At 40.4% G+C, this 24,908-nt stretch overlaps 1 protein-coding gene across 1 annotated transcript in view; it reads left to right on the top strand.

Moving 5' to 3' along the window:
* LOC122800251 (solute carrier family 2, facilitated glucose transporter member 11-like) overlaps positions 1-24,908 on the top strand; it is a 400,142-nt gene that overhangs the window by 314,231 nt on the left and 61,003 nt on the right. The window contains exon 9 of the mRNA XM_044069742.1: positions 15,503-15,604. Coding sequence (XP_043925677.1) covers positions 15,503-15,604 — 102 coding nt within the window. The remainder of the gene's footprint in view (positions 1-15,502; positions 15,605-24,908) is intronic.

Genomic DNA, 24,908 nt, shown 5'->3' with positions numbered 1-24,908 from the left:
TGACAGAATAAGACAATATCAGCCAGTATGCATTTTCTGAAGTAAAAAGCCTATAACTCTGTTTATTGTCATTATTTATTAAGTGTAATTCACCACCTTTTCTACAAAAGTTACCGATTTTAGGAAGGATTAAGAGAGACAGAGCTAAAATTCAGTCAAAATCAGGGACAGTTGAGAGGTATGCCTCTAGATGGTAGGAGCGGTGGGCTTTCACTTGATCAGGAAAAAAATCTAATTTTCTCTTCTTTTAAGCAGAACTACAGAACTGAGAATTGTGCAAAAACAACCACACATTTGATATACCTCCTTGGGAATCCAGTTAATATTTTTAACAGATGGAATGATAGTAGTTTAGAATACATTCTAAAAAATGGACTTTTTTAAAAATTTCCTTTTTGGCTAACTTCAATCTTTAAAGTTATTTCCTCTGGTCTATTATATTTATTCACAAAGGGGAGGAAGATCAGGCACAGATCCCCAAACTCATTATATCTTATTGTATTTCCTCACCTTCCAATACAAGGCATGCAACAATGTTAAAAAATAAGGAATGATTGCTTTGACACTTAAACCCCACTGCAAACACCTTTTACTGCCCCCCTCCCACACACACATGGAATGATTGCCTGCTACTAGCCCCCATTGTCTGCATTACACTGGGGGCTCATAGCAGCAACTCATGTCCAATGACTATTCCATTTTGTCCAGCTTCCCCTGTCATTATGCCAGCAGTGGGTTTTGTAGCAGAAACTGGATGAAAAATGGATTTTTAGTTAAATGACTTTTTTTCATATTTTTGAATAGACATTCTGTACTGACTAGAAGACTTTAAGGCCTTCTATGAGAATAGCTATAAATGTGATGCATTGTCTAACAGAAATGCTCTTCTCTCAGGAGAAGGATACTTTATATGTAATGGAAATCTAATATTCTATAGCATATTTCAGACTGTTTATGAGAAATGCCTCTAGTTAAAATGGATGTATAGTATTGTATAATATTAATATACACAAAGAAGTTATTTCAGAATTTATGGTTGTTTTGAGAATCATTACCATTTTTAAGTTTTGATTTTTAACACTTCTTAGCAGGTATGGTTAACTTAGTTTTAACATCAATTATCTTTCAAAATAAAATTGACATTGAATAAAAGCATCAAGCTATGCGGGTCACTCCAACTAACAATTTTCATTATTATTTTAATAATTGGGAAATCATTTTATTTTTAATTACTTATATACATATAGTATATTGAATTATATAAAAAAAAACTGGTGATTTATTTTTTGGGAACAGAGTGAACATGAACATTTTACAAAGTACATGGAGGAACTGATGAATGTTTAGATTTTAGAAAGGTATGTCATGAATCTAAGACAGAATTGATAATCATATATAGGTTTATGTCAGATTATCAAGGTTTCAGAATCTTGAACCGCATATAGTTAAGATGACATGCTCGACTTTCTGAAAACTCAGATGAAACATAACAAAAAAAAATCTATGTTTTTGTAGGGGGGCAAGCCCTTCTGCAACTCCATACCCCCTGCAAATTATATATACCAATTCTGAGATTGCACTATAATGGAGAAATGGGTAACTTCCCTGATCTCCACAGTACCATGATTTCTACACAAATGCTTTGAGTTTTTGGAAAGTTGAACATCTGGTCTTCACCATATGAAGTTCGAGTTTTCAAACACTATCATCTGACAAAAGGTTGCGAAGTGGAAAACCCCAGTGATGATGGTGTGGAAGTTTGCAGTGGGTCAGTGGTCAGAGCTGACTGGGGCAGTGAGTCTTGCATTCACTGTAGGAGATTTCACATGGGCCACAGTTGCCTCTCCACTCCCTGCTCCACCACATCCTCTACCACGACCCAAAACTCACGAGTTCTATGACTTACCAGGATGCAATGCTTCAGGGTGCTTACAGGACCAGAGCCACTGCCATGACCCTCTGAAGGCATCTATGAGCAGATGGAGGGTGAATATTCCCTAACCTGGGAGAAACGTCGTTATGCTGCTCCTGGGATTTCTGGACTTGTGGAGAAATTAATGCAAATGGGAGAGAAAGGAAAAAATAGAAATGCAAAGTAGTAGATAATTAAAATAAGAAAAATAGAAAGGGAGGGTAGAGTGAAATACAAAATGGAGACAGTAAATTTACTCATAATTTCTTAGTTGTCTAGCATATACTTTATTAAGAAAAAAGAGAAATCCACGATGTCAAAACACCAAGTCCACGAACAATTTATTTGTTAGCGCTTTCATGCACCTTCTTTATTAAGAGTGCTTACTTGGCATCTAGTAAGCAGGTGCAAGATATGAATCACTTACATTTTTACATGTGGAAAATGTTCTAGCAAATGTTTCTTATAAGCATCAAATAAGCAGGTTTAAGGTATGAAATGACACTAAATCTTACAGTAGGAATATATTCTCAAGTGGAGTAATGATAAACATTAAATAAGTAAGGTTGCCATAAGAAATGGTAACATATTTTACATTAAAAAAATAGTCTGCAATATGTTACTGAAAAGGATTGTGCTTGAATTGTTTACTAGTAGCACATTATTTCTGCAATTATATTTCATTGCTACCTACATCTGAATGCTTACTAAAAAGGAACACTTTAGGAGGTATTCAATTGAATACTTAGCTTAAATATAAATATTAATTCAAAAGTATGTTTAACATTTACATAGACTTATTAATAACATATCCATGTGGTGTTTCACTGCTTTCATCTAAGTACTTGACTGTTAGTAAGTGCTAAGGTCTGGTATATTCTGTAGGATGACTATGGATTAGGTTTGCACTCTTGTGGGAGAAGAGGCTGGACTCTGCTCTTCTGAGCTGGGAATTTCTGGTTAAAGGTTTATAGTGCCTGAATATTTGAACTGTATCTTACTGAAATTGGTACACCTTGTTTGCTCTAGCATAGACTAGATCCAGGCCTGCTGAATCTAGCTTTGTTTATATGCTTGTTGTTTGTTTGCTTGTTATTTCCCTGGACGCTAATTCCACCTAATACGTGGCTTCTCAGCGCTTCTGTGGATCACTAGTGATATCTGCATTGCTTACTGTACTTATTTCCTTGTTTCACTTGAAAGAAAGTTACTGTTTGTCGTTTTTGCATTTAGTTACTTGTAACACATTGCACTCAAGTTACCTGGCACTTGCTCACTAAAGCAATTATATAAGTCAGCACTAAAATTAAAAGCACTACACCCTCACTCCCCACTGGCCCTTGTTTTCAATTATTAAGGAATTCCCAATATTATTCTAGCATGTCCAAAGGTCAGTTGTCAATCTCCTCTCCGGTCCAGCTGGTGAATCTGGGAATCTTGAGGCAATGTTATAACTGCCTCATGTACACAGACAACCCTCTCCTCCTCCCACATAACACAAATACTTGCGAGAGATGCAGCTATTTAGCCAAACTGGAGGCTGAGCTCTCTCAACTCAGGACTGGCAAGACCAGACAGGAGGAGAAGGCAACTACACACACCACAAAACCAGCCTCACATAATGCTACCACACCACTGAATCAAATACATAAACACACAAAGACATACTCGGAGGCTCTGAGTAAAAATTTACCTAAACAGCAGAGGCCTCCAAAGCAGATACCCAAACAACTGCTACCTCAAGACACCCCACAAGCAACACATAAACCACAAAAGCAGTGTGCAAAGCAGTCACAGCCCTTAAAGCCAAATACAACACCAAACATACTTGTCATAGGTGACTCCATAGTCAGACACACTGACGTCCCACTCACCAGGCTGAACAAGGAGAGGGTCACAGTAAGCTGCCTATCTGGCGCTAGAATCCGCCACATAACACAAGCACTCGGGCCACTCCACGGCAAGTACAAATATGACACAGTCATTGTCCATGCTGGTGTGAACGACCTGAGACGTACCTCCCTGGACTACATGAAAAGAGACATAGAGGAGCTCTCTGATTATGTAGCCCAGGCAGGTATGACCCTGAGCAGTATCCTTCCTTCACCAAGAATGATGCCACAATATAGAGACAAGATGATCAGCTTTAACAATTGGCTTAATGTCTGGTGTCATTCAAAGGGGATCCAGTGTCTGTCTGCCTGGGATGACATGCTTGACAAGCCACGCTGCTTCGCAAGGGACGGCTTGCACCTGTCACCCTGGGATTCGGATATTGGCTAAGGCTCTTGCCACTCCCATAGTGCCTTTTTTAGGCAAGGCTCAAATTCTAAACCAACCACCCTAGAAAACAAAAATGGGAAGAAACTGAGGGTAATGCTGCTCAATGCCAGAAGTCTAAATCTCAAAATGCACGCACTCGAGGCCCTTCTCAGTATGGAGAACATCGATGTCTGTGCTGTAACTGAAACCTGGTTCAAGGCTCCTGAGAGCACCCCGGCACTATTAGGTTTTACCTCATATCATGCGTTCCGGCCCCAAAACCCGGACCACACCACAAAAGGAGGGTGTATCCATATTCATAAAGGATACCCACACCTCCAGGTTGGTGGCAATGCACGAAGCCGGAAACCATCCAGGTGCAACTAACCATAGGCAAAACTGCTCTACAAATTGTAGCATGCTACAGGCCACCCTCTCAAACTCAGGAACCCCACACAGCCTTCCTGAAGACACTGGAGGGTATAAATGTATCTCCAAGCACCATCATATTGGGTGACTTCAACTACTCGAATATAGACTGGGAACATTACTCAAGCCCTAACTTTCTAGCCCAATGGTTCCTGGAGTTCATAAATTCAAATGCCATGGAACAGCTAGTCACTGTTCCCACGAGAGGAGAAAATATACTAGATCTCATTATCACAAACATGGGGACAAAATGCTCCACACCAGAAGTATATCCCTCATTGGTGAGATCTGATCATAAACTAATCTCACTGGAAATCCACATCCTGCCCCCACCCCAAACAAAAAAGACCACAGTGAAGAACTTCTCTAAAGCAAACTTCACACTACTCAAGACTGGTGTGGTATCCTTCAAGGCCCCTGAGCCAGTGGAAACCACAACCCAAGCTGCAGAAGCCCTTACAAATGCCTTCTATGAACACCTCCAGGACTGCATGGATCAGGCAATCCCAAATAAAACCAAGACTCTTTCCACAAAGGGCATGCGTCCAGTCTGGTGGACCCCAGCCATTAACAAACTTTACAATAAGAGGAGAAAGCTATTACATGATAGAACAAAATCCATAAAAGGGAAGTCACCCCTGATCATTATTAGTAAAAAATACGAGCACTCATAAAATCAACTAAGGCCAATTTTGAGAGAAAAATTGCCATGGATTCAAAGGACAATCATAAGGCCTTTTTCAGCTATGTTAGGAACCTGGGTGGAAACTCCCAGATATGCTCAGAATTAGTTCAAAATGATACAAAAATCACTGAACCCACAGACATTGCCAACATACTGGCAGACAAGTTCAGTGCAAACTTCACCCCCTCTCCCCCCCCTAAAGGAGAGATAACTATCCCAGCATAGTGTAGCCTCCCAGACATCTCAAATGCGCAGGTGAAAGCTGCTCTCTCTAAAGCTAAAAACACAGCATCAATGGGACTGGATGGTGTCCCCAGCTGTGTGTTACATGAGCTAAATGAGGAATTAAACCCGCACATAAGGCAGCTGTTTAATCTCAGCCTTACCACAGGATACGTGCCCAAGGAGTGGCGTATGGCAACTGTGGTCCCACTCCACAAAGGCGGTGCCTCTACGGACCCTGGTAATTACTGCCCCATAAGCTTAACAAGTCTAGTCTGCAAAGCTATGGAGAGGATCATAATGGAGCTCATAAACAAAGATATAGGGGACTTGCAGACATTGGACCCGACCCAGTTTGGCTTTGTCAAGGGCAGATCATGCCTTTTGAACTTGGTCGACTTCTTCGAAACAGTCACCAAGGCCATTGATGAGGAAAGGCAGTCCATACAGCCTACCTTGACCTTGCAAAGGCTTTTGACACAATACCCCACTCGGGTATTGTAGAAAACTTACCAGCTTAAATGTAAACCCATATGTCACAAGATGGGTTGCAAACTGGCTTAAGGACAGAACCCACAGGGTTAGAGTTGCTGGCGCTATGTCAGACTCCAAGCCGGTCACAAGTGGTGTCCACAGGGCTCGGTCCTTGGCCCCTATTGTTCGGCATCTACTTCTCAGAAGTACAGGCCAACATGGGAGGACTTTGGCTGACAAAGTTTGCAGGCGACTGCAAACTGGGCCATAGTGGAAAGTGCATCGGACATGGATATCCTTCAGAAGGGACTCACGGAAACAGATAGCTGGTGCCAGAGCCATGGCCTGAAGTTAAACGCCAAAAATGTATAGTCATACCCTTCGGGAAAAACAAGGTAACCCCAAGCTACCATATAGGTGGAAATCCACTAAGCACAGAAGAGGTTATCAGGGACCTGGGGACCCAGGTTGACAGTGGCCTTTCTTTTGACACTCACGTTGCTAAAGTGGTTAGAAAGACCTTCTACATTGCCCACCTGATCATGAAGGGATTCACATCCAGATCTAGTGAGGTCATTGTTCCTGTACTCTTCACTTATCAGACCAATGATCGAGTACAATGCCCCATTCGGGATGTATCTCGCCCGACATCTGCAGCAATTGGAGAGACCCCAAAAGTTTCTCACCAAAAGGATAAAGGGACTCCAAAATCTGTCATATGCTGCCAAATTGAAGAAACTCCAGCTCTATTCAGTCGCATACCGTCTGCTCAGAGGTGTCATGTGCCTGACATACAAGGCCATGTCCAACCCGGAATTAATGGACATGCTCCACCTCAAAAAATCCAAATCCACCAAAACCACTAGAGCAAGTGACTTAAACCTTAGCACGGATATAAATAGGACGTGCTGGAGGGATAGATTTATCACTCAGAGACTCCCTATGCTGTGGAATAGAGTCCCGGTCCATGTGAGGCAGAGCACCTCGCTGGCTCTGTTCAAGAGAAATCTTGACCTGTGGATGGGAGATCGTAGGTTTACCCCGGGAATCATCTCTGTGTCACTACTGGACAGAGGCACAACAAACTAATGGGTACAGTACTTTTTCATATAAGGGGTGGCGTAAGCCACAAAAATTTGGGCTAGGCTTATAAATGCCTTGGGGCAGATAGCCTAGTATAAACCTATGAACCTATGAATATATGAACCTATGAACTCCAAGCTAAAATTTGACTTAGTCCAGTTTTCTTTGTAAATGCTGTGGGAATGTTAAATTGTATTTGGACATGCTTAGCACTGCTGCTCATTCCCATAGCTGGTGTGGCTCAATGCAGCCCATACACAAACATCTGAAGGCTATCTGTGTCTATCTGACAAGATGCGTGCAAGCACACACACACACACACACACACATTCACACACGCGCACACACACACACACACACACACACACACACACACACACACACACACACACACACACACACATAGGCAACCACACACATAGACACACACACGCACAGACACACAGGCAACCACACACATAGGCACACACGCATACACACTGACAGACACAGACACACAAGCACACACACACGTACAGACACACAGGCAACCACAAATACAGACACACACACATACACACTGACAGACATAGACACTCACGCACACACACTCACATACTCACACACACAGACACACGTACACACACACACACACACACACACACACACATGCAGACATGCATAAACACTGACAGACACACACAGATATGCACACAGCACACACACACACGCGCGCGCATTCACACACACACACACACACACACACACACACACACACACACACACACACACACACACACAGACACACACGCACACACACAAACTGGCAGACACAGACACAGAAACACACATACACAGACACACACACACCACACACCACACACACACCACGCACACACACACTACTGCAGTTCATAGACATCGGTGCATCTGATTGTCATTTGTATAAAAAAAGTAGAAATTAACCTGAATTTCCATCAATAACTGTAAAACTGCAGTATTTAAGTGTGATCGGTCGAGTTCAGTGGCAACTGCTGCGGGAAAGTGCATAGTGTTTAAAGTAAGCTAAAACCAGCTTTACTGTTATAAATTATTAGCATGCTGTGGAAATTCAATTATCTCCATGAAAATTATTTTTATTTTCACTGAAGTCAATATCGTATGTTAATGGTCATAACAGGAGTTGGGAATCTGAAGTGCCATTTATTAAATCTGAGCACTCATAGCATATCTCTCCAGATTTTTACAGAATGTCCAGATTTTTGTCCTATATTTTTCATCTGTTTCACATAAAATTTGTGGTTTTCTGACAAATAACTGAGGATTGAAGTCACTAAATAATTGTATACATTTGAATTTCAAACTTCATATTCTTTACAAAATGCATGTTACCACAAATCCTGGTGTTCTAGCCACTTTTTGAGTTTATAAGAGCAATATTTAAGATCTGTCCCTATTTTTGGGCCTCTGTCCTCCCATTATTTTAGGATTTGCCTAGATTTTTTGTGCTAAGAGGTTGAAAGGTATGACTCATGGCAATTTTATTTATACAGGAAATGTATGGTGAGAGGTTACTAAATATTTCACTGAGTGCAGATCTAGTTGTATAAGTATGATGACAGTGGAAATTATAAAAGCTTAAAATATGTTTTTCATTAGTGAATGATGATGTACAGGTTAGCAGTACAGAATTTGATCGTGACTTTGTTCCATTTTGAATTGTGCTATACTTATTTGATAACATCATTACTTATGCTGTACTCGGACCATTTGTTAGTTATGGTATGATCATTAAATTTAAGATTTGTTTTGTTAAAGTTTTACAGGCATGGTTTAAAAAGGGATTTAGCTGTAAGGAATTCATACATACTTTCATATCCTTTGCTACAAAGATGTAGAGTGTGTTTCATTTTGTTAAATCAAGCTTCACTAGTGTTACTCATATATATTGTTCCAGGTTAATGCATCATGCAACAGCAGGGATCGACAGAGAAAGGCAATTTCAGCCCTGAGAACAATATCCTCTTTGGGGCCCTTGGTACATATGGCAATCACCTTTTTGGAAAAGAGGGGCCCAAAACAATCTGAGAGAGCCAAGATGTGGAACCAAGTGTCTTTAGATATAAATGCTCCTGGCACGAGGAACCACACATTGAGATAGTGCAGAAAAAGGGTAACACTATAGTAGGATGTGCCAGAGCAAAGACAAAACAGAATGCAATAGCAGAACTGGTGGGGGAGCTCCTGTATTTATCTTTTTAATACCCATTGAATACATCATCTGCATACAGGGAGATAATTATAGGACTAATGAGGATGGCATATGCATAATCAGAGGTGGTGTGGACCCTGGCAAATACCTACCATAGCAGCATTCATAGACATCCATTCAGGAAGATTAGTGCATCCACCATGTCATATTCACATTGAGATGATGACTGCAGAGATTAAGTGATTTCATGTAACATATGATATTTACTATTAACTGGTAAACCCTCCATTTCTGCCAGTCATGAAAGTGAAGTGAGTGTGCATGGTAAGTGTCTTCCACACCTCATTACACAGCATTCAGCAGGATGCGCCATTGTTTGAGTACTAATGTAATAAATTAATTCTTCAAAGTTCAGGAGTAGAAAGTAGCAGTTCCACCTTACCAACACAACTGGAAGATGTCAGCAGCAGAATGGCTGTTGATGATAATATTATTATAGTAATGAGGCAGCATTAGGACAGGGGCACACCATCACCACGTTTAAATACAGAATCACGCACCCTTTTCTCTTACCTCCCAACACTCAGACTTGTGAGAGATGCACTTATATATCCAAATTGGAAGCCACACACTCTCCAGCCAAGACCCACCTTTGCAGAGGCTCTCAATAAAAATCTACCCAAACAGCAGAGACCTCCAAGGCAGAAATGCACTCGACCACCACAACACAACACTAATCATGAGACACACAACTCTCCTAAACAGTGTGCCACTCAACCAAAGCTCCTAAAGCAAAACAGCATGCCCAACACCGTAGTCATAGGTGATTCGATAGTGAGGCAGACTGATGTCCCACTCACTAGGTTGAATAAGGAGAAAGTAACAGTCAGCTGCCTATCAGCTGCCAGGATCTGCCACATAATGCATGCACTCAGGTCCCTCAACAACAGGTACAAATATGACTGTCATTGTGCATGTGGGTGTGAATGACCTGAGACGTACCTCTCTGAATTACATGAAAAGAGACATGGAGGAGCCTTGATTATGTAGCCCTGAGCAGCCTCCTACCATCACCAAGAATGATACCACAGTACAAGCAGAAAATGATTAATTTCAACAATTGGCTAAGTTTCTGGTGTCATTCTAAGGAGATCCAGTATCTGTCTGCCTGGGCTGACATGACTGACAGACCTCAATGCTTTGCCAGAGATGGTCTGCATCTGTCACTCCTGGGCTTCTGGATACTGGCCAAGGCTCTTGCCACCCCTATAGTGCCTTTTGTAGGTGGTGTTCCAAAGACCAAATTACCACCGTAACAGCTACAAGCAATGCAATCTGAGGCTCATGCTGCTCAATGCTAGAAGTCTAAATCTCAAAATGCACTTGGTCAAAGCACTCCTTAAAATGGAGAACACTGACATTTGTGCTGTAATAGAGACCTGGTTCAAGGCAGCAGAAAGCACCCCTGCACTACCAGGCTATAACTCATTACACACCTTTCGGCCCCAGAACTTGGACCGAAGCTCCAAAGGCGGTGGTGTTTCAATATTCATAAAGGATGCGCACATCTCCAGACTGGTAGCCCAACATAACTCATCAGAGATACTTCAGGCGTAGCTAACATTGACAGACATAGACAGCGATTCAGGTCATTGCCTGCTATAAGTCCCCAACCATGTCCCAAGACTCACTCCATGTTCCTAAGCACCCTGGAGAACATTAGAATCCAACCTAACACTCTCATACTGGGTGACTTCAACTACCGCTCCATTAACTGGGAAAACTACTCATGTACCAATACAATTGCCCAACATTTCCTGTAATTCATTATTTCCAGTGCCCTGGACCAGCTTGTTCTTACCCCCACAAGAGGTAGCAACATCCTTGACCTGGTCATTACTAGCATGGGCAACTGTTGCTCTACTCCAATAGTCAACTCCTCCCTGGTTAGATCTGACCACAAACCAATCACCTTGAAATCCACATCCCCACCCCTCGCAAAGCTAACCACCATGAAAATCTTCTCCAAAGCTAACTTTGGGCTCCTAAAAACAGATGTGGCTAACTTCACGGCACCCATGCAAATGGAGAATAGTTGCATGACTGCTGAATCATACGCAAATGCATGAATCTCACCATACTCAATAGAACCAAGATGCTCTCCTCCAAAAAAAGGAAGCTAATCTGGTGGTCTCTTGCCATAAAAAAACTCTACAACAGAAGAAGGAAACTGATGCGAAATAAGGTGAAGTCCCAAGACTGGAAAAACTCCCTTATCAGCCTCAACAAAAAGTTGAGGTCCCTCATCAAATCCTCTAAAGCTAGCTATGAAAACAGAATTGCAGCAGATAGTAAAGGTAACCACAAGGGCTTCTATAGTTATGTACAGAATCTCCACAGCAATACCCAGATTTGCTCTGAGCTACTGCACAATGGTACCTCCTATACCGAGCCAACAGATATTGCCAATATACTAGCCGACAGATTCAGTGCCAACTTTACCCCCCCAAAGGACCAATCACAATACCAGTAGATTGCCAGCCACCCAGTATTACTGCTGCACAGGTTAAAACAGCATTGTCCAAGGCAAAGAATACATCTTCTATGGGACCTGACAATATCCCTGACTGTGTTCTACATGAACTACAGAGTGAACTGGCACCTCTCCTGTGTGCCCTGTTCAATCACAGCCTCACCTCAGGCTTTGTCCCTACTGAATGGCACACTGCTACAGTCATCCCTCTCCAGAAAGGGGAGCAACTACAGACCCTGGGAACTATCGTCCCATTAGCCTGACAAGTCTGATATGCAAAGTTATGGAATGCATCATCATGAACCTAATAAACAAGGATATAGGGAATCTCCAAACTCTGGATACCAGACAGTTTGGTTTTGTGAAGGCTAGATCATGCCTGCTCAACCTGGTTGACTTCTTTGAGTCAGTCACCAGAGCTATGGATGAAGGCAAGGTGGTTCATGCAGCCTACCTTGATCTGGCCAAGGCCTTTGATACCATTCCCCACTCAGGAATCATAGAAATACTCACTAAGCTAGGCATCAACCCTTATATCACTAGGTGAGTTGCAAACTGGCTCACAGATAGAACCCACAGTGTGAAAATAGTTGACTCCAAGTCTGACTGCCGACCAGTCATGACTGGAGTCCCACAGGGTTTGGTCCTGGGCCCTCTCCTGTTTGGTATCTACTTCTCTGAAGTCCAGGCCAATAAGAAGGGACACTAACAAAGTTTACAGATGATTGCAAGTTAGGAGCTATTATTAACTCCCCAAGTGATGTTGACATACAGAAAGGCCTCACTGAGACCAACGACTGATGTAAGAACCATGGCCTTAAGCTCAATGCCAAAAAATGTGTCTTCATCCCCTTTGGGAAAAACCTATTTCCCATGAATTACCATATCGATGGTAGTCCACTGAACACAGTAAGAGTTATAAGAGATCTGGGAACACAGGTTGAAAGTAACCTCTCTTTTGACCACCACATTACCACTGTGGTCAGAAAGTCCTTCTAGGTGGCACATCTCATTACTAAGGGTTTTGCATCCAGGAAGAAAGAGGTCATTGTCTCCCGCTACTCTTCCCTCATTAGGCCAATCACTGAGTACAATGCCCCATTTGGCATGTACCTCACTAGACACCTGCAGCAACTGGAGAGGCCACAAAAGTACCTCACAAAGACGATCCTGGGCCTTAAACACTTGTCCCATACAGACAGACTCAAAAAACTTAAACTATTTTCTGTCTCATATCGCCTACTTAGAGGCAATCTCTGCTTGACTTACAAATCCATGTCTGACCCAGCTCTGTTAGAAATGTTACATCTAAAGAAATCCACATCCCTCCTCTCCACACACTCCAGAGACCTTAACCTCATTATCACAATTAACAGAACAAGCTGAAGGGACGGGTTCATAGCCCAGAGACTGCTCATGCTATGGAATAGACTTCCCATACATGTCAAACAGAGCACCTCAATGGCCCTCTTCAAGAGAAATCTTGATGAGTGGATGGGAAATAGAAAAGTCACCCAGGAGATCACTCCAGTGGGTCTACTCAACAGAGGCACTGGGGACTAATGCTAGGTGGCATGATGCCAGGGTAATCATATGGGCTAGGCTTGTGAAAGCTCCAGGGCCATTAGCCTACTACACACCTATAAACCCCACAGCATGTATATAACTTTGCAGGAAGTGACAGTGGATCACAAAGTCAAGTAGATGGGGACATTACATTGGAGGCCATGCAGAAATAGAACACATGCACCTGTATACTAGTGTGTCCGCAAGCACAGGAACACCTTCTGGAGGAAGATACAATCTCAGAGGTAGTGGTGTCTACTGTAAGACCTGTGAGAGGCATGCCAGGTGCAGGCACATGTCACAACTACCTCCAGAAACATACAAAGCATTGGCAGCCCAACAGCAAATTTGCTGTTACATTGTTCAGGCTCAGTCAACTGCCACAGAGCATCAGATAGAGATAGTCAGAATACTGCAGAGCACAGGTGAGGATTTTCAGAACTACATGGAAATGGAATGGTCACACACATGTCCAGTGTGGTGGCACACAGCAGCAATCTCTGCCTCCATGCATACACTAGTCAGGACCTAGTAAACTCAACTAGAAAAGGAGCAAATGAATGACTGAATGAATGGATGGACTGGTGAATATTAACTCTTTACCAGCATGACTGAAAGTTGCAGTATATTCATGCATTACTAAATAGAAAAACTAGATTTTGTAAACTTACTATTATGAGATGTAAATAAACATGGTTTGCTTAAAAAATAATAAGCATACACATGGTATTCATTCATATGTGTCAGGTTAGTTGTTATCTATTATACAAATGCTGTTCTTATGAACCATCAAGTCAATATTGACTCATGGAGACTTGTGGATAGATGCCCTGAATTGTGCTCTGCCTCCACTCAGATGACAAATGAATGACAGAATGCATTCCACATTTGTAGTTAATTTATCAATCTCTCTTACTGTGGGCCTTCTTCTTTTCCACTGACCTTTGACCTTGCCAAGCCTGATGACCTTTCTCTTCATATAATATGTTGGAAGTTTGAAAGGCAAAGTCTAGTCATCTAAACTTCCAGGGAACACTATGGCATAGAATGATGAATGCCTGACTGCCTCATCTGAAGACCATGTCACTGCTTACTAGGGGTTTCCTATGTGTGATATTGTGCATGTGTCTCTCATATGCAACAATTGTAGAGCTTACAAGCCACTGTGGGTTGGGGTTCATTCCAAGGGATGAGACCTTGATGTGCAGATGATGACTTCTGCTCCTGGTTCACTCATCTCTCATCAAAGATGGATGAATGAGTTGTAAGGTTATTACAGCCAATGGAAAATGTGTCAGTTGAAATGGCTGCATGGGATAGGATAAATGATCAGAGAAGAGATTGGTAAAATATTCTGTCTTGAGTTTACATTACAACTGGATACCTTGCAGTGCAGAGTGAGATTTTCTGAAATATATATTATATCTGTAAAACATAGAACAGAATGTTTTAGGGAATCCTATTATTTCTTCAGAAAATTAATGTTCAGCTTTGGTAAATAAAACTATTTAGTTCACCCTTGATCTTTGAAGCTTGCTGGAAGTGGGTTTACAATAAAACATCAACATGATGATTCTGACAAATATCAATGAATGAAAAAAAATCTGAAACATCATTTTGCTGAAGGCAGTTATAGCATAAAACAAACTGAAAGTACTTTTGCCAAAGGCAAAACCCCTGCACCACCTACTTATATGCTACAACTTTGAGGTTGCACTGTCTTGGTGAAGAATGAATACAACAATGTATTTCCAAAGTTTTTTCATTTGATTTATTTATTGTTAGCTAGAAGTATATTTAGTAAAGTGATGTTTTGATATTCTGTTTTCAACTAATTCAGAATCACCAAAATCAGTTTAGTGCTCTCTAAAGAAATGTGACTAGTATTATTAACTGTATACTGCTGCACAGCTAAGGGAGGTAAAGGTAATCAAACAGATATAATCACACAAGTGATCCCTATTTGTTTAAAAAAGTAGAAGTGCTACACCTTAGTTTTGAACCCATGCATACTTCTGAATCCTGCAGACTTTTTCAGCTTTTATTTTTTTAAGAAAAGCACTATTATATGTATTGATTAGTCATTAACGTTCAGATATTTTAACAACTGTCTTGAAATTTCTTGTTTAAAATTTTGTGGTATAGGGTTTCTTCATTGAACGTCTTGGAAGGAGGGTGCTTCTCCTTGGAGGGTATTCCTTAATGGCATTTTGGTGCATTATGTTAACAATTTCTCTAACATATCAGGTAAGCTTCATTTACAAACTTCTGACAGATTATAGTAACAGGTTAAAGTATTTAGTTACTTCATGTTATGTCCCTCTGCATATAGTCTGTGCATGCCTCTGGAATATGATTTGCATTATCTGTATTACTGGACTCTTGCTGATATCTTCTCTTGACACTCTCTGTCTTGAGTATCTGCCAGTTAGCTATTAAATTAGTAAACAAACTTCGAAAATGAAGCTCATGAAAGAAAATTACTTTCCCTTTTCAGTCTCTGAGAGCTGTTTCAGCTCACTCATGTAGCGGTTCATATCTCTCGGAGACAGAGACAGAGTAGAGAGAGGGGATATCATGGAAGATTATTAGCTGAGACGGGGTTAACATGGAAGATTGCTAGCTGAGAAAGGGGATGGCATGAAAGATTACTAGCTGAGTGAGGGGGTAGCATGGACAATTACTAGCTGAGACAGGGGTAGCATGGAAAATTGCTAGCTGAGAGAGGGGTAGCAGGAAAGATTACTAGCTGAATGAGGGTGTAGCATGGACAATTACTAGCTGAGGGGGGTAGCATGGAAGATTAATAGCTGATGAGGGAGCATGGAAGATTAATTTCTGAGAGGGGGGTAGCATGGAAGATTACTAGCTGAGCGAGGAGGTAATATGGAAGATTACTAGCTGAGACAGGGGAACATAGAAGATTGCAAGTTGTTTCAGTTCCTTAACTGACTGTGCAAAGTTAAAACCTGGATCAAACAACAGCAAAGGGGGCAGACACAGACATATTCTATAATACCAAAAAATGATAGTACAAACATCATAACTATTTGGAATGCTAAAACTGGTAAATGACATACAAAAGGAATAACCAGCAAATCTGACCTAGTGTGTGAAATTATGCAGGACACAGACTTGCAAAATTCTGACAAGATCTTTATTCACTGGTCATAGCAACAACTCTTTTTCAACAGCTTAAGTGGTGGTTTCCTTAGGAGTTACGAGGCAACTGAGTCTTACAACCACGTGCAACTTGCCAGTACCCACTCTCAGACTGAACCTCTGTTCTCAGGAGGTCCAGTCCAGGGAAGTCAGAGGTGAGTTTGTGAATACCCATCCAATCATCCAGTTTATATTTGAAGGAACATAAATGCATCATACTACTTAATTTATAGTGGGAATTTCTTGGGGTGGTGGGGAAGGTGCTGTGTAATGACCCTGAGTGTCCACCTTGGTTTGTTTATCCATTGATCAATATTGAGATCTCTGTTTTAGGAATTTGTTGGAATATTTGATTTATGTAGATATAAAAGATCAGGAAATACTAGCTCCTTAATAGCTCAGATGGCAGGGACTGCATAGATCTTCTCTCAGGAGTCTGTAAGTTACTGAATACAGGGAAATACAGGGACGGGGCTCCCATTTTTTACTGACTGTTTGGGGTTTACAAACCAGTAATCTTAGGAATCTCTTGCATCTTTTTAGTTGCTTGATATGTCTAGTAAGATACTGCCCACATGAGACACTGTATTTAATGACTGGCCCAATCAGTACTGTCTAAAAGCAATGTTGACCTGTTTAGATCTGGATGATATTACTCTGGCAATCTGTTTCACCCAGCAGAAGGACTTTCTGAATACTGTGGTTACATCATGATCAAAGGAGTGGGAATTGTCATTCCATGACCCAAGCTCTCTAACAACATTCTCATTTTGAAGTGGAGTATTGCCAATGTTGTATATTGTGTGGAGGGTAGGCTACCAAATGTGACAATACTGCATTTTTATCATTTAATTTAAGCCCATTTTTGTACACTACATATTTACAAGTGTAAGCTCTTGCTGAAGGGGTTAGGTGTCAGAGGATGACTTGACAATGATCCCTAATTTAGGGACTTCCAAGGTGCACATTGAGTAACAGGTTATTTCAGCTCTCCCTGTGAGAAAACAGAAGCTCAGAAGACAGAGCCAGTAATTTTGTATTTTTGGGTAACTTTCAGTAACTAGCTAGTAAGTGCCCAGCCTGGATGCCAGCAAAAAAGAAATTCAGAGAACCTGAAAGAATGTCAGTCACAAAAGGTGAGAAAAAACATTGACATGGAAGAATTCTGCAGCTATTCAGCAAAAATGAGTGCAGGCTCCAGCTTTGGTGCAAGGCATGACTTCCAGTAACCTACTGGAAAAAATAAGTCAAATGTACTCAGAGTTGATTAAATAAAATAAAACACTGAGGAGTATATCAACTCAAATAAAAAAGGCTGGAAAAATGGAAGAAACTTTATACTCAAATGAGGTGATAAAACTGCAAAAATCAGAGGATGAAATGAAGAAAAGGCTGGCTGAATATGGGACTCCTCAAGAAGAGATGTTTCAAAAAATAATAGAATTAGAAGACAGAGCACATAGGGAAAACCTGGGGTTTTCTGCAGTACTAGAGAAGCTGGAAGGAACATACTGTATTCATTTTATGAAAGCACAAATAAGCAACTGGATTGTTATTACACTGCAGGAATTGTTAATTGAAAGGGCACATCATGTGTATGTGGTGTATAGGGTGGTCATGGGGTGCAGTGGTTAGCACTTTCTCCTCACAGCAAGAGGTTATTCAGTTCAATTCTTGGCTGGGGTGCCTTCTGTGCAGAGTCTGCATGTCCTCCCTGTGGTCACGTGGGTTTCCTCCGGGTGCTCCAGTTTCCTCTCACATTCCAAAGACATGCAGTGGGCAGACTGGACACTCTAAATTGGCCATAGTTAAAAGTGTGTGTGCAAGTGAGTGTACAAATGAACTACCAAGGCAGATCTAACCACTCCATGATGTAAAACCTTGGCTTGGGATGATTATCACTGCTGAAGTGACACCCCAACCCCATGTGCAAAAAAAAATGGGAACAGGGGTTGAGGATGGATGGATGGATCTGGTGCATTCTCCAAACCTGCAATGAGAAAGCAGCCTAGACCTTTAATAGTAAAGGTGCAATCCTACCAGTAGAAGGAGTTGATTCTGACAAAACTGTGTCAAAAGGACAAAATACTAAATGTGGGAGACAGTAGAGTGTTTGTGGAAAATGATTACTCACTGTATACCAGGCAGAAAAGAAGTACAATTATTTAAGTAGGCATGAGATTCAAACTTCTGTACCCAGATATCTTCCGAATATTCTTTCCTGGAGGCTCAAATCATTTTTGATGCAGAACATGCTAAGGAGGAAATGCAAAGGTTTGTCCAACAAAAAGTGAGCAGTGAAACAGAAGGTGATTCTGTTTCTTGTTCTTCTGGTAATAAAGATCACACAGAGAGTGTGCCAGTGAAACCTTTTCCAATGTCTCAGTGGAAAATGCTTGAGAGACAGAAAAAAGCACAAGAGTTGACTAGAAGAACTGAGAGTTTGCTGGAAATGAAGCAGATACTAGATTTGGAGATGGAGATTAACAGGAATAAAATCAGCAACTTAGAAATTAACAAATAAATGTGGGATTACAAAGCAGTAATTATATTTGTGAGACATGACAGAACAAGAAAACCTGGAAATATTGGACCTTTTTGACTTTGGTAAACTTGGAGAAGACTCTAAACCATATGCCCTACTTTGTGTCATTAATGTTTGGAAGTGGGATCTTTAGAAAAAGAACACTTAGGATAAGGGAAGAGGAGGGAGAGAGTTAACTGTAACTAAAACAAAATGTTGTTCTTAATGGTCATATTTTTATAGTGTATGATATAATCTGCATGCTATAAAATAAAGATTTCTCAGTTTTATTTCCAAGTGTAATAAGGATACTAAGGTGAACAGGTGCCCCTGTTTTTTTTTTCATTCTTTCTTCTTTCTCCTTTTCAGTTTTAAGAAATGTAGGCACTGCAGTGTTAAAAAAGAATAAAAGTATGCTGAAAAGAGTATAATACAAGAAAAACGGATGTGCTTTTATTAATTCTTGCATAGGGGAAAGACCGCATTAAAGCCCTTGACAAATAAATAAATACATAAATAAATGCTTGTAGAAGCAATTCTGCATCTAGTTCTCATGTCTCCATGGAGGCAAAGTGATAAAGAGCAATACAAACAGAATATTGCTTTCATTAAATGGCTAGGAGATAATGTTCTCTGAAAGCATTCAAGTGTTTTCCTATTCAGGGAGAGCGATAATGATACGACAAAGCCAACAACACTTAGCAAAAGCACAGGTTGTACCATGTGTCTTATCAGGGATAACCTTTCTTTTAGGTTAACCCAATTCTATAAGTGTGACTGTCAGTTTGGGACAATTGTTCCTATTTGGAGGGTAAAACTTCAATATTTGAAGATGTACTTAGTCTTGTGTGTTGGTACTAAGTTAATAGGTTTTAGGGGTGTACTGGGAGTGTATTTTGTGAGGGTTTTCAATAAAACAAAAACTTTTGTAAGACTCAAAGTTTTATAGGCTCAATATGACAAGAAATATCTGTATAAAAGATCAGCCTGACAAACAGCATATACATGTAACAAAAAAGATGGAACTACATACTTAAAAATGTTACAAATAAAAGGAGGGAATAATAACTTTTTAACATTATAATGCTTTCTATATTATTTTTAAATGTCAATGGTCTCTTACAAAAAATAAAGAGTAGTGAACTATATTAAAAATATAGAGTGCAAATGGCTATGCTACAGGAGACACATTTGGAAGAACTGAACATGTGCATTTGATAAAAAAAGGTTTTCAGGATGGTCATTCAGCACAATACCTGGGACAAGGGAAAAGAGGAGTACTCATATTAATTGCAAGAAAAGCTCTAATAGTGCTAGAATAAAATAAAAAAGATAATAATAGTAGATTTGTAGTATCATGGGGCTACTGGCAAGAGAGGAGGATTACACTGGCATGTATTTATATTCCATCTAAAACTGCTATAATGGAGCTTAAGAAAATTCTTGGAGAAATAATCAGTTTTCAGCAAGGAATATTATTTATACTTGGAGACTGGAATTTGATTTGCAGTAGTGAAGATGTGTCTGGCCCAGAATGGAAAATATAACAAAGGAGGATAGATTTTTGAAGAAATTTATGAAAATATCTGTAATGGAAGATGTGAATTCAGTAGTAGGAATTCAGAGTGAATTTACATATTTAATCCCCAAGATACAAAAACTGGGTTGGCTAGACAGAACTTAACATTTCACAGGAACAGTTGCATTTAATTGAAAGTTTTGATATGAATCCAATGACTATTTCAGATCACTCACCAATAATAACTAAAATGAAAAATGAAGGGTAATGAAAGAGAAATGAGACACTGGTGCTTTCACACCTATCTGTTGAAAAGCGAGGAATTTAAGGAATTGTTAGTTGAAATTATTCAGGAGTTGTTAGAGAAGATATAAATTTCTTCTGAAAATATAGCTAAGGAGTGGAATAAAATTAAAGTGGAATTTAAAAATAGGGTGGAAGTAAAAGAGAGATAAGGTTAAGACATAGCAATAATTATTTAGAAGGACTAACAAATGTTTAATATTGCAGAATAGGGGGAATCTCACAGAACAGAAAGAAGAGAAAATGCAGAATGCTAAGCAGAAAATAAGGGATTACCTCAATAATATGCATGAGTTTAGAAAGGTTGCTGTTAAGCAACTGTTTTTGATAATAATGCCAGAGCACAAAAACTTTAAACGCAACTACTCAGGCAGCAGAAAGTAGAAAGGATTGTCAAAACAGGATCCTAGGCCTTAAACACTTGTCCTATATGGACAGACTCAAAAAACTCCAATTATTCTCTGTCTCATATCACCCCTCTTACTGTTTTAGTTTTTGGCTTTCTCCCTTTCAGTTATTGGTGTTCCTCCTAACCATAGTATGAGATCTCATTGGAAGATATCTCCTGATATCGAATCCATTCATGAACTCTTCTTGATTTGCAGTGATTCAGAGAGGCTTCCCTTATGAACTTGAAGATTTGAGCCTTCTGAGTTATGAACTTGTCCTTCTAGCAAGTTCTATTTATTTCATTGTTTCTGTGCTGATTTTGAATGTGAGGGAGATCTAAGGGATTGGGTTTTTATGGTGGAGTGGAGGATTTAATTCTTGATTGGACATAGCTTTGTATGTCATGCATGCGTATGGCAGGGTATAGCAAGTAGGCTGAGTGAACTGAGGCACTGATTGAGCTTTTGTTTTCATAGCATGGCTTTGATTTGAGATACTTTTTAATCTCTTGGGGGGTTTGGTGGGGTCTTTTAGGGGAAAGCAAGGTCGGTAAGGTGTATTCTATGATGGGGATGAGGGGAATGGATAGGCATGAATGAGGATCTGGATCTCTTGATCTAAATCCTTCGTGATGAGTGGATGAGGGTAGAGATGTCTGTCTTCTCTTTCTACTTTGGCAATGTGGTTTCTAAAGGAGAGATTGTTATCAACTTGGGTCCCAGGTCCTTGGGTCCTTTCTCTGTACTGTACTTCTGTACTTGTGGGGTTTAATGGGTATGTGGTTTTTTTGCCAAAGGGTATGACTATACATTTTTGGCATTTAGCTTTTTTTTTTTTAGGCATGGCACCAACCATCTTTCAGTTATCTGTCTGTGAGATTTTTGTGATTTTGTTGCTGCTGGAGAGTTGATGGTGCGCAGATTGCAGTGTTTGCAGTGCGCCTACCATGAGCCTCCCCATAGTGCTCCCTCGTCTGTCGAACCTATATATATAGAAAGTGAGGGTCCCAGGACATTGGTCCCAGGACTGAACCCTGGCACTTGTGTTCTGTCAGTCTGGACATGGCTCCAGCAACTTTACTCTGTCTCTTCTTCTTTTGGAGCCAGTTTTGAACCCATCTTGTAACATAGGGGTTTATATCATAGCTTTATAGCTTATCTATGATGCCCGAGTGGGTATAGTGTCAAATGCCTTTGCAAAGTCCAGATAGGCTGTGTGGACTACCTTCCCTTCATCTATGCTTTGGTGACTAAAGAAGTCAGTCAAAGTCAACCAAGTTCAAAGGCAGCCCTTGACCCTTGACAAAGCCGAACTGGCTGTGGATCTAGTGTCTGTAGGTCCCCAATGTCTTTGTTGATGATGATCATCTCCATAGCCTTGCAGACTTTTGCACTAAAGCTAGTCAGGGCAATGGGCAAATAGTTTCCAGGGTCCGAGAGGCCCGCTTGTGGAGTGGGACCCACTGTTTCCGCGCCTATCTGTGGCACTAAAAAATACATCATCAATCTGTTAAGCTCTCTTGCCAGTGGTGAGAATCAAAGCATGCACCTTAACCAGTGTACCATTAGCCTTTCTGGCTTTCTGGTATCACCTACTTAGAGGTGATCTCTGCTTGACTTACAAAACCATGTCTGACCCAGCACTGTTAGAAATGCTACATCTGAAGAAATCCCAATCCCTCTGCACTACATGCTCCAGAGACCTCAACCTCATTACCACAATCAACAGAACAAGCTGGAGGGACAGGTTCATAACCCAGAGACTGCCCATGCTATGGAATAGACTTCCCATACATGTCAAGCGGAGTGCCTCACTGGCCCTCTTCAAGAGAAATCTTGATGAGTGGATGGGAAATAGAAAATTCACCTCGGGGATCACTCCAGTGGCTCTACTTGACAGAGGCACTGGGAACTAAGGTCAAGGGCACAAGGCCAGAGTAATCCTATGGGCTAAGTTTGTAAAGGCTCTAGGGCTGTTAGCCTAATACACACCTATGAACCTATGAGCCTAAGACAACAAGAGATCCTGTAGAGACACTAGAAATATTTTGAAAAATTTATACAAGTCTGTATAAAGCAGATAAATCTGGAGATCAAGAAAAGGCACAAATGGAAAAGTTAATGGAAGAATTAAATATGCCAAGGTTAGAAGTAGATAAGGCGCAATTACTAACAGTTAGGATAGGAGGAGATGAGATAGAAATAGTGATGTATAACCAATCCACAGGAAAGTCACCAGAAATAGATGGTATTTCTGTGGAAGTTTTGAAGCTAGGAGGGAAAAAATGGATAAAGATCATGAAGGTTTTTTTAACAGTATTTTAAGAGGAGGAGAAGCACCAACATCCTGGAAATAAAACAGTGGTGGCTTTAATACCTAAAGAGGGTAAAGACCCATCAGGTCCAACTTTATACAGGCCCATTTTAATCCTAAATCATGATTATAAACTGTTTATGTCTATAATGGCTAAAAGAATGGCAAAGGTGATGCCAAAATTGATAGCTATGGATCAGTGTGTGGTTTTTGTAGAGGGGATGCAACATTTGACAACATTAACAGAACACTTATGATCAAGAGGGAAGCTGAATGTAAGAAAATGCCTTTATTGTTGGTGGGTATTGATGCAGAGAAGAATTTGACAGAATAAGCTGGGAGTTTATGAGCAGGGCAATAGAAGCATTTGGATTCCCTAATAAAAGTATAAGGTTGATTAGGAAGATATATGAAGGATTGGAGTTGAAAATTAAAGTGGGTGAATTCCTCTCTGATAATTTCTGTTTGAGCAGTGGAACCAGACAGGAGTGTCATCTTTCCCCTTTTTTATTTGCACTATATTTAGAACCATTGGCAAAGAAAACAAGAAATCCAAGTCTATAATTGGTATGCTAGTCAAGAAAAGCTGGTTCTATTTGCAGATGATATTATTTTATACATGATAAAACGAGAAAAAGACATTTTAGTGCTGTAGAACATTTTGAGGCAGTTTCATATGTTTTCAAGATATAAAATTAATGAAAATAAAACAAAGGCAATAGTTGTAAATTATGTACCCGCACATGAACTGGTTCAGCAATATCCATATTTATGGGGACATGATAAAATTAAGTACTTAGGAGTATGGATTAAAAAGGATTCTGGTGTGGGAAGAGACTAAACAAAATATAATGCAAAACTGAAAAATTGGAAGCTCTATTATATGGATATCAAGAAACACGCAGTTTGGTCCCTTTCGTTTAATATACAGGTCAGACATATTTTTTATCAACCAGAGGAGAAGTTGTGGCTAGCAATTAATAAAGAGCTGAAGGATTTTGTCTGGGAGGGGAAGATGGCAACTGTCAAGTTGGATAAGCTGAATCTTCCAATTGATCAAGGCAGTTTAGGATTACCCAATTTGAAGGAGTATGTCAGAGCTACACAGTTAAGGCTCCCATATGCAGCGCAGGCAGAAACCTATAATTCAAAATGGAAAGTGATGATGATGAAACAGGGGGAAGGAGAGACTGGAATTTTGGATGCAGATCCTTAAGGAAAAACCATACAGAATTTTATATTCGTAAAGTAGCAGAAAGTATTCTAAGAACTAAGCCAAAATGGGTATGAAGAAAGGAGGTTCTGCATATAGGGATGACTGCATTTAAGAATAAAGACAA

The sequence above is a fragment of the Protopterus annectens genome, chromosome 4.part0 (assembly GCF_019279795.1).
Source record: "Protopterus annectens isolate FY-2018-M chromosome 4.part0, PAN1.0, whole genome shotgun sequence".
Lineage (NCBI taxonomy): Eukaryota > Metazoa > Chordata > Ceratodontiformes > Protopteridae > Protopterus > Protopterus annectens.
This window is presented reverse-complemented; position numbering and strand designations above follow the sequence as displayed.